Source organism: Heteronotia binoei, chromosome 4 (assembly GCF_032191835.1).
Source record: "Heteronotia binoei isolate CCM8104 ecotype False Entrance Well chromosome 4, APGP_CSIRO_Hbin_v1, whole genome shotgun sequence".
NCBI classification, from domain to species: Eukaryota; Metazoa; Chordata; class Lepidosauria; order Squamata; family Gekkonidae; genus Heteronotia; species Heteronotia binoei.
The window spans coordinates 515,129-530,069 of NC_083226.1; the positions used below are offsets into that span (position 1 = coordinate 515,129).

The 14,941-nt window shown below is 49.6% G+C and overlaps 1 protein-coding gene across 2 annotated transcripts in view; it reads right to left on the reverse strand.

Annotated features, from left to right (window-relative positions):
• USP54 (ubiquitin specific peptidase 54) overlaps positions 1-14,941 on the reverse strand; it is a 100,099-nt gene that overhangs the window by 70,856 nt on the left and 14,302 nt on the right. For both annotated transcript variants that reach the window (XM_060236663.1, XM_060236662.1), the window contains exons 3-6: positions 5,513-5,647; positions 3,971-4,084; positions 3,575-3,657; positions 471-576 (exon numbers count right to left, since the gene is read on the reverse strand). In XM_060236663.1, coding sequence (XP_060092646.1) covers positions 471-576; positions 3,575-3,657; positions 3,971-4,084; positions 5,513-5,647 — 438 coding nt within the window. The remainder of the gene's footprint in view (positions 1-470; positions 577-3,574; positions 3,658-3,970; positions 4,085-5,512; positions 5,648-14,941) is intronic.

Here is a 14,941-nt window from a genome sequence, read left to right on the forward strand (position 1 = left end):
CGTGCTCACCCGTCGCCTCTTCGTGCCTGCTGCCACCTCCTCGCACTTGCCTGCTGCCTCTTTGGAGAGCGCAATGTTTTAAAGGCACCCGTCCGCTTTTGGCTTGAAAGTGGTTGGGTGCCTTTAAAATACGGTGCTCTCCAAAAAGCTTTCAATCAGCTGTTGGCTGCCTTTTAGAAACTATGCTCTTTGGAGGCTTCCCATAAGGGCTCAGGGCGGATTCCAACATATCACACAATTAAAACCAATAATACATCCATAGATAGATAAAACAATTAAGCAGTCAAGACATTTTAAAATTTAACACAATTGAGCCAATGTTATGCAAGTTTGGCTACCCCTGTTCCAGGCCCAACGGCACACAGAAGAATTAGATTCCAAAACAGGCTGCAGCAGTTTGAAACAGACCCTAGACCCCCTTCTTCATTCTACTGCTTTCCTGACAAGGCCATTAAATACAAGAGACCCACCGGACAATTCCTCAGGTCTCCCATTGTGCTGGCATTTTGGAGCAGCTCTCCAAACATGTCCGGAGTGGGCTTCTCTCGCCTTTCCAGCATGCAGATGGCCTGATTGCTTCCGTAAGGGAAAAGGACAGAGGGAAAAATTAGTCAAAGAATAAGGACCCCGGGGGAAAACACATCACAACTTCACTGGTAATGTCTAGTTTGAATCCAGTCTGTGCATTTGTTGAGAACCCAGACTCCAAAAGGGCACCCAAGCAGAGTCTCCAGTACCAAGCCGCTGGTCTGTGTTGCTGTGTGCTGCCTCTCCCCACCCTCCAACAGCAAGGCATGAAAGAGACGCAGCAGCTGGCTGCTGAGCCCAGCCTCACAGGGAGCGAGGAAGGAACTATCCACAGGAACTGCTCCAGCCAGAGTATCCTAGGGGGCAGGAGGCTGGCCAGGTGGTGATCTGGCTCAGGAGCTGGAACAGGGGCTACCACCTGCTGCACTGCCTCCTCCCGGGGCCTTGGGCTCTGTGGCTCCCAGCAGGTGGAGAGAGAATGTGGAGGGGGGATTGGGGGTCCTACTGGCTGGCTGACTGTGCTCGTTCTGGCATGAGGTCAGCATTGCCTGCAGCTGAGCCTTCAGGGGTCAGTCCTTGGACAGAAGCCTCAGGACCCGGGGCGGGGGGGTGGCAAGGGAGTCGGGCTTTGGCTTCACCTGCGGAGTCTGCCTCCAAGTCTCCCCCAGGGTAGTTCACAACAGAAAGGCCAAATAAAATGAACCTCAGATGCTGTAGTGGTTTCACATAACACGTTATGTTCCATTCACACAGATGTGGATTTCTTGCATCTGATTCTGGGAAGGGCACCACAGTTTAAATGCATCTTGATCCTCCTGTATTTTAGCAGGTTGCTCCATGGCTGGCATGTTGAGAGTCTGCCTTGAACAGTGGCCTGCCCGTCTCCTTCTCCCCTCCCCCCACCCCAAGCTGAATGGCCTGGCCTTTGTCCAGAGCTCCTTCCTTCCAGTGCTTTCCAGATGAATCCTGAGTGCTCCTTGGGGTAATTTAATTAATTCTACTGTTATTTAATTAATTCTACTGTTCGCTGTTTTTCTAGTCCTGTTTTGAAATTATGTATTAAACCATACTAAAATTTTTAAAAATGAAAGGAATCTTTTTAATGTTTTCAATATTTTATGTTGTTTTTATTTGTTGTTAGCTGTCCTGAGCCCGTCAGGGGAGGGCGGAATCTAAATCTGATTAAATAAATAAATATAAATAAATAAAAGAAACTTTGCATGGAGTGGTAAAGGTCCATTCTTACCACTTTGGCTTTTTAGCACCCCCCACAATCCACCTTTGTCCTTCTCCCCTCCCCTCCGCCTTCCCAGTCTGATGCAGGCATCTCCCTGCCTCTGGCTCAGAGAAAAGGCATCAGGGATTCCTAAGCATCATAACATTCTCCTTCTAAATGAGCAGCAGCACCGGAGGGAAAGTCATGCAAAGGCAACTGGATGGCCAGAGGGAGGCCGAGGGTGCAGAGCCTGGCTAGAACTTGTGGTGGGCTCGCTTGACTGATTTGGTTAGATTTATGGAGGGCCCAATCCCTGCTACTGCCTGCAGGTAAGGACAGCTGCTGCTGCGTGCTCTTGAGGAAGCTGAAGGATGCTTTGATTGCTCTGTGCCCAAGAGAGAGGAGGCACGGGGGTGGGCGCAGCAGAGAGCTACGGGGCTGGGGGCAGGAGGCAGCGTTCATTCTGTCTTCCTCTAAGGAAAGCAAGGGAGCTGCTGCACGGGAGGGAGGGAGGGAGGGAGGGAGGGAGGGAGGAAGGAAGGAAGGAAGGAAGGAAGGAAGGAAGGAAGGAAGGAAGGAAGGAAGGAAGGAAGGAAGGAAGGAAGGAAGGAAGGAAGGAAGGAAGGAAGGAAGGAAGGAAGGAAGGAAGGAAGGAAGGAAGGAAGGAAGGAAGGGGGTTTGCAACTCCTGGCAGCATCAAGCATCAGAAGAGTGAGAGAGCAGCCAGGAGATACTTGGAGTTTGAAAAAGAGCCAGTTTGGGGTAGTGGTGAAGTGTATGAACCCTCATTTGGGAGCACTGGGTTTGATTCCCCACTCCTCCGCTTGCAGCTGCTGGAATGGCCGTGGGTCAGCCAGAGCTCTCGCAGGAAGGCAGCTGCTGTAAGAGCTCTCTCAGCCCCACCCACAGGGTGGGGTGTCTGTTACGGGGTGGGTGGGGGGAGGAAGGGAAAGGAGATTGTAAGCCGCTCTGAGTCTCTGATTCAGAGAGAAGGGCGGGGTATAAATCTGAAGTCTTCTTCTTTGCAGTCTTTGCACAGTGTCCTTCATCAGAGTTAATAACCTGCCTCTAAAGGACTGACATGCTGAATTGGTGAGTTGTGAAATAGTGAAACGCAACCATAAACAGTAGGAGGAATTAATTATCACGTTAATTAAGGAACTAGTTATCAAGTTGATAAAGATTTTTGAAAGAAAAAAAACTTGCTAGACAGTAGAGTAAAAAAGTTACTGCAGGGTTGGATTCATAACAATATCTTGCTTTACTTATTTCCTTTCCTGAAGTGTTCTGTTACCGCCAATTCACTTACAGAATACTTACAAAATCAGCCATTTAAAATGATTAATATCCTTATCAAGTATTTTGGGCTAATTCTATCTCTATCTGCCTCTCTTCTTTAGCTTTCCTTTATATTTTTCTTCATCTGATGCCCTACCAGAGTTCTAAGCTCTACAGGGTAGACTAACTTCCAAGAGATCAGATGGGACACGTTGATTGTTCACTCAATTCCTTTTTCTGGCTTGTCCACCTCCAAACTCATAGAAGAGGTTTTTGCCCCTCCTCCCATACAGAGATCTCTCAGATGATCAGGATCCCTAAAGAGCTCACAATTGGCCAGTCACCTGCAGCCTCTGGGCAAGGAGCAACATGATCCTCCCCCCACACCTGTGTTGTTCTCGCTTCCCCCCCCCCCCCAAGCAGGTGAGCCGTTCCCCCCCCCCCAAGCCTCCTGCAGGTCTGAAGAGCTGCATCTCAGCTGCTGATGGCTGTGCTCGCCAACACTCACCAAGGCAGGGTCTTCTGTTTCCAGTGCAAAAAGCAAAGACTCACCAGAGCGAAGTGGTAGAGATGTAATGCACCATCTGGATAAAGGGCAGAGGGTCAGAGGTAGCACCGCAGCTGGTACAGACACACTAAACCAGAGAGAGAAAAGGGTTGGCACACCAAACAAAAGAGTGCCCCTGCACAAAAGGCCCCATCTCTACTTTTTTCCTGTTATGTCACAGTTATGTCATGGGATTCTCAAGGCAAGAGACCTTCGGAGGTGGCTGGCCATTGCCTGCCTCTGCATAACAACCCTGGACTTCCCAGGTGGTCTCCCCCCAATTCAACTACTGACCCAGGCTGAAGAGATCAGGCACACCTGGGCCAGCCAGGGCGGGGCATGTCTCCACCAGTCACAATGGAAGGACTTACAAAGGTGTTTCATCATCATCATCTTCGTACCTGCTCAAATAAGGTCATGGCAAATTTCTGGTGCGAAATGCAGTGTGGGGCAGTGCAGATATCTTCTTTAGATTCATCTGCAATGTGGAAGTGAATCCTCATCAAGAGATTCTCCTGCACACAGGAGGAAAGGAAGCAAAAACAAGGGCTTAAAATAACAGCAGACCAAAAACAAGATAGCAAAAGAGTGAAAGTGGCATTTCCTGGCAGGTTGGAATCTTCAGTCCAGAAGTCTTCAAGCTGCAATTAACACAAACAGCTCTTTTGGAGCTTTGCCTTTACAGGCTGTTCACTAGTTCACCTTTCATGCACTTGCTGGCAAATCCTCAGGCTTTACCTGTCTTTCTGCTGACAGCTATTCAGAGGCAGAGGGCTCAAGCGCAAAGCAGGGTCTCCAACAGCACCTTCTCTGCATTCACGGACTCCTTCCCTGGTGGTGCTAAGGGAAGCCCGTTTTTATCTTCATCTACCACCTCCCAAACCAGGTCCTCCCCTCCCTGAGCACCAGCAGAGGGTTGGGGGGGGGGGGCTGCCAGACCCAGGTGGGGAAACTCCCAGAGATTTGGGGGGGGGGGAGCCCGGGGAGGCCAGGGACTCCAGTGCTGGAGTACAAGGCCACAGAGCCCACCCTCCAAAACATCCACTTCCTCCATGGGCACTGGTCTCTGGAGATGAGCTGCAGTTCCAGGGAATCCCCAGGTCCCACCTGGAGGCTGGCATCCCTACCAGGGCCGCATGGCTGGGGCCAGTGGTGCAGGAAAAGGAAAGCAGGCAGGACTTTCACTGCTGGCTTGAATAGCTGGCAGCTCCACTTGACGCCAGACAAACACGTTTGCTTGCACGAGGTGTGACAAGTTTTTCTTCCTGATAATCTTGGTGCAATGATCTGTCCAGCAGGCCTTGACTATTTTATCTGAATTCCGGGGGGGGGGGGGGGGAGATCAGTCTCTTACTCTGCAAGAAAGTCTCCTGCTAAGGGATCTCTATGGATCTCTAAAAGTTAGAATCAGCTCCAATGCTCAAAACAAACACCCTTCTCCCTGAACTTCAACACAGTTCCTTTAAGTCCAAAGGGGCAACCATCTCCACCCTCCACTGTCTATGAAATGTGCTGCGTTAACCTACTTGCCCCCTCCCATCATCTTCATAGGCCCTGCCTCAGACGCCCCCGGGAGCTAGATGGGGCTTGTGGGTCAAGATTACGACATCCCTCCCCAGGAGATTCATCTCCCCCACCCTCTGCTCTGCTTGGCACTGCCCCCCTAAGCCCCCTCCCCATTGGGGATTTCTTCAACTGCCTTCCTTGTTTTAGATGCTTCTGAGCATTCCCTGTGTCAAGGGGGCAGGAAAAACACTTCCCATCAAATAAACAAAATGTTCCTTCCTAAGATCTATTCACAAAACAGGACTTACAATTAATAACCGTATTCTGAAACAGGCTTTCCTTTCCTTCTGAGATGGGAGGTGTTGCTTTGGCTTGGCCAGCAAAGGTTTATTTTGAGCAAGCCTCTCCCCCCACCCCCTGCAGCTGGCAAGACTCACAAAGCACTCTGCAGCATCATCCATGATACCCAGCTGGAAGCGCTGCTCATCTTGAAAGGTCTTTGCAAGAGCACTCCGGAGGGCATCAGAAGGCAGCACCTTCTCACTGCTGCACTGAAACTGGTTAAAAATACCCTGGGGGGGGGAGAAAATAGATTTTGTATGTGAAAAGAGTCACATGTTTGCAAATGACTTAGCATAAGAACATAAGAGAAGCCATGTTGGATCAGGCCAGTTGTCAGACTTGGAACTTCAAAGCAAACGGATCATAGTTTGTAGCAGCTTAATCCATTTTATTTGAAAACTAGTTGTCTGTAGCAAGGACGAATTGGAATTGATACATTTCAAAACGATACATGCCATTTTAACCTCTAACATCAAAAGCTAAACAACAAAGTCATTCTCACACATTTGGAAGGCAATAGATGGTTCTCAGGCTCCCTTATCTCTTTCCCAAGGAAGGGCCCCTGCTGGTTACCTTGAGGCGTCTGGCTATCTTCAAAGCCCGGCTACATTTGTTAGGGCTATGTGAAGAATTCCCATGGGAGCTGTTTATTGTTGCAACAGCGTGTGAAATGTAAACTCCTAAGCAAAGGGTTAGTAGAGCTATTCAAGATGGAGTTAGTTAGGGCAAGGGAACATGAACAGTTCAAAGCATTGCAAACAAGTAAGTTACAAGGTCTGACATACTGCCCCCCCCTAAGCTCTTGCTCGGGGTTTGTCCTGGGCACAGTAGGTAAAACTTTAGTAGCTGGGGGGGCTCGTAGGTCTGTTGACTTAACCCACTCGTCACAACTACTGGGGAAGTACTTTCATTGCACCAGGTAGTACAACACCCCCCTCTGGACCCTGGAGTCCAGGATTTCTTGCACCTCATGGTGGGTCTGGCCCCTTCACTTGAATAGGTGGTGGCTCTGGAGGGCGGGGGTGCCAAGATGTGGCTCCAGGATCCTTGCGAAGAAGGCTGCAATGAAACACAGGGGTGGATCTTACTAAACATTTTGGGCAAGTCCAGTTCGACCGTTACCTTATTAATCACTCTTTTGATTTTAAAAGGTCCCTAGGAACGTAGGCTAGTTTCCTGCATGCCTGTGGGAAAGGGAGGTTTTTGGTAGACAGAAACACACTTTCTCCCTCTTTGAACTCCCACTGGGGGGGGGGGATGCTTTTTGTCAAAGTGGGCCTTATAATCCTGTTTGGCTTTTTCCAGATTTTCCTGAATCACTCCCCACCACTTTCACATTCCTTCCCACCATTGCTGGCAAGAGCCAGGGGGCGCTGTTCCCTCTGCACTTGGCAGAGCGGGAAACGGCTTGCCCTCATAGCCATTTACGATCTGGAAAAAGGAGGACTTGGTAGAGCTATGCATGCTATTGTTGTACCCATATTCAGCAAACGGCAGTAGCTCCACCCAGTTCGACTGCTGGTAATTGATGTAGCAGCGGAGGTACTGCTCCAGTACGCCGTTCACGCGTTCCGGGAGGAAGGAAGGAAGGAAGGAAGGAAGGAAGGAAGGAAGGAAGGAAGGAAGGAAGGAAGGAAGGAAGGAAGGAAGGAAGGAAGGAAGGAAGGAAGGAGGGAGCCAGAGCTTCCTTTGCCCAGTTCCCTGGATCCCATGGGAGAAATACAACAAAAACACCTTTAAGGTCAATGAGTGCTAATGTATTAAGCATGTTTTAAGGTTTTTTAAAAATATATTTAATATTTAGCATCCTGAAAGAGTCCTGTGCTGTGGTGTTTGCCCCACTGTGTGAACACATCACCCTGCAACAAGGCAAAGAGGATTCAGGGTTGGGGTGCCAACTCCCAGATGTTGACGACATGTTTTTAACACCGGCACCAACTGTCAAGAGCTCGGGCACGATTCTGGCTGCCAGATTACAAATGTTGCCAGACTGGCATTCTTCCAGTGACGCCACGCCAGGAAACTGGCCCTCTCCCTGTCCCGGCCCAGCCCAGCCACAGGAATCAGAACTCCAATCAGTAATCCACACAACAGTCACCTCCATACTGGACTACTGTAGCTCACTCTATATGGGCCTACCCCTGAAACTGGCCCAGAAACTTCAGCTAGTCCAGAACACAGCAGTGGGGGGTCCCTATAAGGATGGCATATATTTGACCTGTGCTGCTTACCAGTTGAGCACCAGGTGCAAGGCTTGGGGCTTACCTTTAAGGCCCTAAATGGTCTGCTGGGACCCATGTATCTTCGGGACTGCATCTCCTTGTATCACCACCCCAAGAAGCATTACACTCAGCTGCTAAGAACTTGCTTGTGGTTCCTGGTCTGAGAGACATTCAACTGTCCTTGAGCCTGGCCAGGGATGTTAGTGCCCTGGCCCCACCTCCCGTGGTGGAACTCTCTGCTGAGTACCATCCATGCCCTGCAGGACTTCTTGTTGTTCTGCCAGGCATTTGGTGGAGGGCAGCACCCATCAGGCTGGCACGCTACCCCTGCAAAGACATTGCAACACCTGGGAATTCCAACCACAATCAGTTTAATTTTGAAATGACAGCAAAATGGTATTGTAATTTTTAATGTTTTTAACTGCACTATATGTTTGTATTACCATGTTGTTGTACACCACCCTGGCTGGGCCCTGTCTCAGGGAATGGGTAGTACAGAAAACTGAATTCAATGCATAAATAATGGCCTGTGGGGCCAGCTTGATTGAGGAGAATCCAGCCTCTGCTGGACGGCTGGGCTGAGAATCTGCACTGGGTCTTCTGTGATCCTGGGGTAGAGGCAAAAGGGCGTTTGGCCCAGTCAGTCCTGTTCACGTCATGATGAACTTCTGGCTTTCTGAGATGGGCACAAAACCTGCTTCCCTCCCTCCTCCTTGACACATCGAGCGTGACTGAAAACATCTCGTTTGCAGGGACCAGAGTCCAGCAGGGCCAGGGCTCACACGAAGGAGGTCTCAGGCTCCATCCACAGCATCTCCAGTGGAAAAACCTCTCCCCAAGCCGCCCCCTCCTCCCAAGAAGCCCTGGCCAGGCAGTGGAGATATTCCTGACCCTGGTGGACTAATGGCTTCAGGGCTGGGAATGCCATGACATCGGAACACAGACCACTGGGCAAATTGGAATTTGCTCCCTTCTAACAACACAGGATGCTAAACTGGGAGCAAGAGGAGGAAGGGAGGGAGGGAGGAACAGGACACACAAAGTGTTTGCATGACCAGGGATCATTTGGTAGAAAAAAAGTTGCCGGAGCTCATTAGCACAACTCATTTGCATATGCTACACACCGCTAACATCACTGGAAGGTGTACTATTCTATCATCTCAGCGTTTGCCTTAAAATGCTTCCTATATTACAACTGTCATAATAAAACCTCACTCCCATCATACTTTTTGAATTACTTTCTCCTATGTAGCCACAGGGGCACGAGGAAGATTTCCATCTGTCGGCTTTGGTTATTTTCCCATTTTCTGTGGAGGAAAATATTATAAAGTTTGTCAAATCTTAAAAGTTCAGCAAAATTCTCACAGGGGCATTGAACAATGGAGCACAGAAGCAAGTATTGGGGGGGGGGGGGGTAAGAAAGAAAGAGCACGATAAAATCTGGTTCCAGAGCTCTGCTCCTGTGATCTCCTGCCCAAAATGAGGCCTGGTTTGCCACCTGAATACGGCCGTTATCCCTTTGGGGTGGGGAGTTGGAATAGAGGTTCTGGGTAGGTGACAAACTGTTGCAGTCGTCAGTCAAAAGCCTGGTGGGACATCTCTGCCTTGCAGGGCCCACAGAATTGCACAAGATCCCACATCTAGCAGATGCAGATGTTATCTGGCACAGCATTCAACTAGTTCAGAGCCAGCACTGAGGCGGCGGCCCTGGCCAAGGGAAGATCACCAGAGAGTGGTGGCCAGTAGGGCACAGTGCTCTTCCAGGGACATAAGGGAAGGTTTTGCTCTGAGTATCACTCAAGGGAACTTCTCAGGATGAATGCAGAAGCAGCTTTCTTTGAGACAAATCAGCAAAGGAGACACTTATGCCAAGGAAGCCTTTCCTTGCCGAAGTTGGAAATGAAACTTAATTAATATATATACAGATAACCGAATGGCCCCTGCCTTAAGTGCCAGAATTTTGAGTGCATAATTCCAGCACCAAAATATATTTAAAAGAATTCTCAGGCCCATAATGTTTTGGGTAAGTCAAAACTGCACATCCCAGTCCAAAGCTCCTCTCACTTGTCTCCATCTTTTCTTTCCAGGAAGATGGGATAATTGGCCATTCTCTCAGGGTCACCTTTTCCTCTTCTGAGCCTCTTATTCAGAGCTCTTTCACCTTAGTTACTCAGAAAGGTTAAGCAGAGAACATAACAGCTGGTGAAATGCAAGTCTTATAGATACAGCTGTTGTTCTGTACTACTATGTATGAATACATGAATATGTGAATAAGAAGCAATGAAAATACAACCAAAATTCATAAGCAATCAAAATACTACTGAGAATATTCAGTTGATCAAACAAATACAATCCCACTTTTAGCACCCGACAACATTCAGGAGCCCCTCCCGACACATAACAGAGGAAACAGTGCTGCAGATATGTTGGTCCCAGACCACTCAAGTCAGAGCCAAAACCTTGAATCTGTCTTGGGACTCCACTGGGAGCTGTTCTTGGTGTTTCCACCAGGACTTCCACTGCCACATTCTCGACCCACTGGAGTTTCCAGGTGAGCCTTAAGCATAGGCCCATAGACTAAATCTGGAGCTGACCATTGCATGGGTCACTGTGGCCAGGTCAGGATGTGGCAGAAAAGGAGCCAGTTGCTGAGCCTGCCATAGGTGAAAGAATGCCACCTTGGCAATATGTGTAACCTGGACCTCCATCCTCAAGGAAATATCTGGCATCATGGCTAGGCTCTTGACAGATGATGCCGGTATCAATGGCACTCCGTCAAGAGCTAGAAGTCTGCACTCCTGTCCCAGTCCCAGCCCTGCCAGCCACAGGACCTCTGTCTTAGTTAGATTCAGCTTCAGTCTGCTTTTTCTTAGCCAGCCCACCATGGCCTCCAACCACCACCACCACCCCCCGCCACCCCCAGATCGACCTTGTGAGTCAGGGCCTGTCAAGCATGAGATTTCAAAATAACCAGTCCTTGAATATTGAAACAAAGTTTGGTTTATTGATAATCCATGTGGCTCATCCAAGCTGGGAAGAAATTGGAACTGATACTTCATAAGTCTATCGTTTGGTCTCCCCATTGTATATCCGGTTGGTGCTCAGCTAGCCACCCGACTCCCAATACTATGTCAAAAGAGGATGACGGAGCAATCACAAACATTTCTATGTCCCAGTGATCTTCTGTTCCCACCGGTACCCCCTGGGCCTCTTCTACACAGTGAGCAGACTCTTCTAGTGAGCAGACTCTTATCTGGGAGAACCAGGTTCGATTCCCCACTCCTCCACTTGCACCTGCTGGAATGGCCTTGGGTCAGCCATAGCTCTGGCAGAGGTTGTCCTTGAAAGGGCAGCTGCTGTGAGAGCCCTCTCAGCCCCACCCACCTCACAGGGTGTCTGTTGTGGGGGAGGAAGGTAAAGGAGATTGTGAGCCGCTCTGAGACTCTTCGGAGTGGAGGGCGGGATATAAATCCAATACCTTCTTCTTCTTCTTCTACACATGGCTCTCCCCTCATTACGGACCCGTCCATCTGTTCAAATTGGATCGGGTGGGGTAGAGGTTTCTGCACCAGCCCTTAAGCGTCCACTAATTTCGGGGTGATAATCTCTCTTGTGCACCCTGAGTCAATTAGAGCTCGTGCATGGATAAAGCGTTTAAGCTTTTGATTCAGCAATGTCAATGGTACAAAGAATAAAGATCCAGTTACTCTCACCAGCAATGGTGCCATTAGATCCACGATGTGCCTCTCAGCACCCCTCAGTGCAGGTCGCTTTCGTTTTCCGCCGGCTCTGTTCCCCAGGGCTCCTCACTGGAGTCATCCAGAATTATAGTATCCTCGTCTAGCACCGTTGATTTTGCGGTGCTTCCTCGAACTGACTCTTTGGGTCTAGTCGTAGTCTTCTTCGGGCCCGCTGCGGTCGGCTTCGGAATAAGGGGGGGGGGCTCGAGGTTTCTCCGGGCAATTGGCCGCTAAGTGGTTTGGGTCCCCACATTGGAAGCATTTGCGCACCAGGGGGTTCCTAGGTGTCCCCCCCGGGCCACACTCTTCTTCCCATCTGCCTTAGTCCCCGACCAAGCCTCATGTCCCCCCTTTCCCCCTTGCTGCAGTTGGTGTTGGGAGGGCCACTCGTTTCATATTTGTCTCTACCTCGCCTGCCAGCTGCACCTATCCCACTAGTGTGGTGGGGCAGGCTTGCTGCAGGGCTCAGTCCAGTAGGCTCGCGTTTAGCCCTCTCTGGAACTCTTCGATCGTCATCATCTTGCTCCAACCTTGTACTTTGGCCGAGTGGCCCCTGAAATCGGCCGCGTACTCACGCATGGATTTCGCCCCTTGTTGCATCACGAGTAAGGCGGTTATGGCCCAGGTCTCCTGGAGGGGGTCTTCATACTGAGTCAGCAGTGCCTGCAGGAACCCGGCCACGGTGTTGAGCTCAGGGCCCCTCGTCTCGTACAGGCTCATGTATCACCTCCTGGCCCCCCCTTTCAGCTTTGAACCAAGGTAGTCCACTCGGCTGAATTCATCAGGGAATGTATTCCCCCAATAGTGCATGTAGCTATTGGCTTGGATGGTAAAATACTCTATTTCCTCTGGGTCGCCATCGAAGATGGCATCCAGCTCTCGGCCCCTCCCGTAATCTCGAGGGACCAGGGGTCCCAGCGGTGGCTCAGCGCCTCCTGGTTGCCCAGACACCAGTGGGGATGCTTGAGGTGCCGGCACATTTGGCAGTACCTGTGGTCCTGGTGCTGGTGCAACTGGCGGAACCAGCGGGGCTCTCCCTGGGTCGTGCCTCAGCAGCCGATCAATCTGCCTCTGTATCTCTTGCACCATGAAGGTGGCGTTGGCTTGGATCTCGTCCCGTAGTTCCCTCGCCATGGTAGTCATCTCCTCTTTCACAGTCTCCAGGATGTCTGGCTCCTTTGGGTTGCCTCCATCTTCCTCCTCTGACTCGGACCCAGTTGGACGGCCGTCCTCTGGTCGGGGTCCACCCCGCTCATCCTCATCTCTCGGGGGCTAATCTTCCCGTCTTTCTCCAGGGTTCCCACCGCCCTTGCCTCTTCGTGCCCGTCTCGACAGGATGACTTTGTGGCATGCTGATGCTTCATCCATCAGTGTTGTGGAGGTGCGCGGCTCCCACTTCTGAGGGGTGATGAACAGTTGTTGTACGTGCAGAGGGGACCCGCGCCCCCTGACTCTCTGAGTCCCAACGATGTGCCAGGGGGGGGGGGTCCGCACCTCTACTCCCTCGAATGGATCAGTAGGTTCTCTGTTATCTAGTGCTCTCTCAGCAATTCGGCTTGAAAGTTGCCACGTCAGCTGAACTCTTAATAAAGGATCAGTTCCAAAATTTCAAGCATGAGATTTCAAAGTAACCAGTCCTTGAATATTGAAACAAATTTGGTTTATTGATAACCCATGTGGCTCATCAGAGCTGGGAAGAAATTGGAACCGATACTTTGTAATAGTAGAATACAGGCTTTAAGATGGCACATCAAAGGTTCTAAAAACAATTCTACATTCACGTGTGAAATTCATACGCTAGGTTCCTTATCTATCTTGCGGCTAGCACATCCTGGGTTCAGGCCTGGCTGAGCCTGAGAACAAGTCCCAGGAGATCTTATCTTCAAAGAGGACATTCCTGCATTTGTTAGTGAAAAGTGGGGGTTGTTACTTTGATGTGCCTTAGCTTAATTCAAGGTTAGTAACAATTCTATAGTCTAAATACTATAACAAAAGATGAATATACAATGCTTGACAGGGCCTGACTGTTCACCCAACCACAGATACAGCAGGTCGTCATCCGCATATTGATGACACCGAAGCCTGAACTCCTTGCCAGCCGGGTAAGGTGGCACTTAAACAACATCAGAGAGAGGAGTGCCTCATGAGGAACCCCACATAATAGGGGGTGCCTCATGGACACATCCTCCCCTTGCACCACCCCTTGCACTTTGCAATTCCCCTGCTGAGAGGTGGCACATAGACATTAATTGTACAGCCCACAGTACTGGTACATTTCAAAGATGGAATCTGACAGCATGCCAGTTTTCAAGATGGATGATGCTCCCAAACTTGCGTAAACACTGACAGAGGTACACATGGGGGCACTTCTTTTGCTGCTCATCTGAAAGAAAGCTTTCCCATCTTTTCTTATCTGCTGTCCTGCACACTGTTACAGCTGGAACCTCCTTCCCCTCTATATTGCTATCACAAGCAAGTTGCGGACATTATTCTCTCTATAACAATTCAGATTGCAAAGTATCAGGCAGGCTCTCAAAGGAAGCCAAAACAATTCTGAGGAGCAGATCTGAAAACTGGGTGTGTATTTTTTGAAGTTTTTTTAAAATTCACTTTTGATCCACCTCATAACCTGCTTTTCCTTATAATGAACTACAGAATGAGCCCTGCCTTGCATTATATTTCCATATTAATAAATGTTTGTTCAAATTTACCATCAATAAAGGTTCTGAGACCTTCTGTTCTATATATCTGGAAATGAAGGGTGCCACTGAAGGTCTTCCCTATAGTGTTTTTACAATTTGTATACATTTTTTTCCCATTTCCCCAAAAGAAACTGCCAAACTTCCTTAGGAGGCCAAAGCTTAATAGATTTGTTGTCAAGTTTGCATCCCTGGCCGGAAAGGTGTGCAACTGCTAATGACATCTCTCAGACAAGGGTATAAGCAATGTCTGCTAATCCCAAATCACCCCTGAGAGAGAACCAGAAGCATCCCTGTATCTCCCCCTCCCCTCCTCAGCAGGAGAGGGGGTTGCGAGGATGAAAGGGAGAAGACAACGCCAACCCACTGGGGTGGTCCCCACGGTGGAAAGGAGATGCATTAATAGATTGGTGTGGTTTTACTTGTTTGTCTGATTTGATTTCTATCCCACCCTGCCCCTCACGCCAGTCCTGGTGTGCTTTGGCATTCCTGCAACTGGAGGGGAGGGAATGTCCACAGGATGGCCAGGGCAATTACTGCTCCACAGGTAACAGAGGGCTGGTTCAGGCACAGGATGCTGCACTCGTATAATTCCTCCTCTTCTTTTCAGGCTGCAAAGGAAACTAGTAATTCCTGCTTCAGCACATACCAGTCCTTTGTTGCATCCAAACAGGCCAACTATGATTATGCTTCCCCTCCCAACCAGAGCTGCATTTGAAGCTGGTCTGAAGTCCAGTTTGGAAAAGAAGCCAAAGTTTGCTAGTTTGGATGTCATGGCAAACTAAGACGGGCTGCTAAATCTGAACCGTGCAAGCACAGGATCGGTTTACTGCTGTTATTGTGCTGCTAAGAGGGATGCCAAC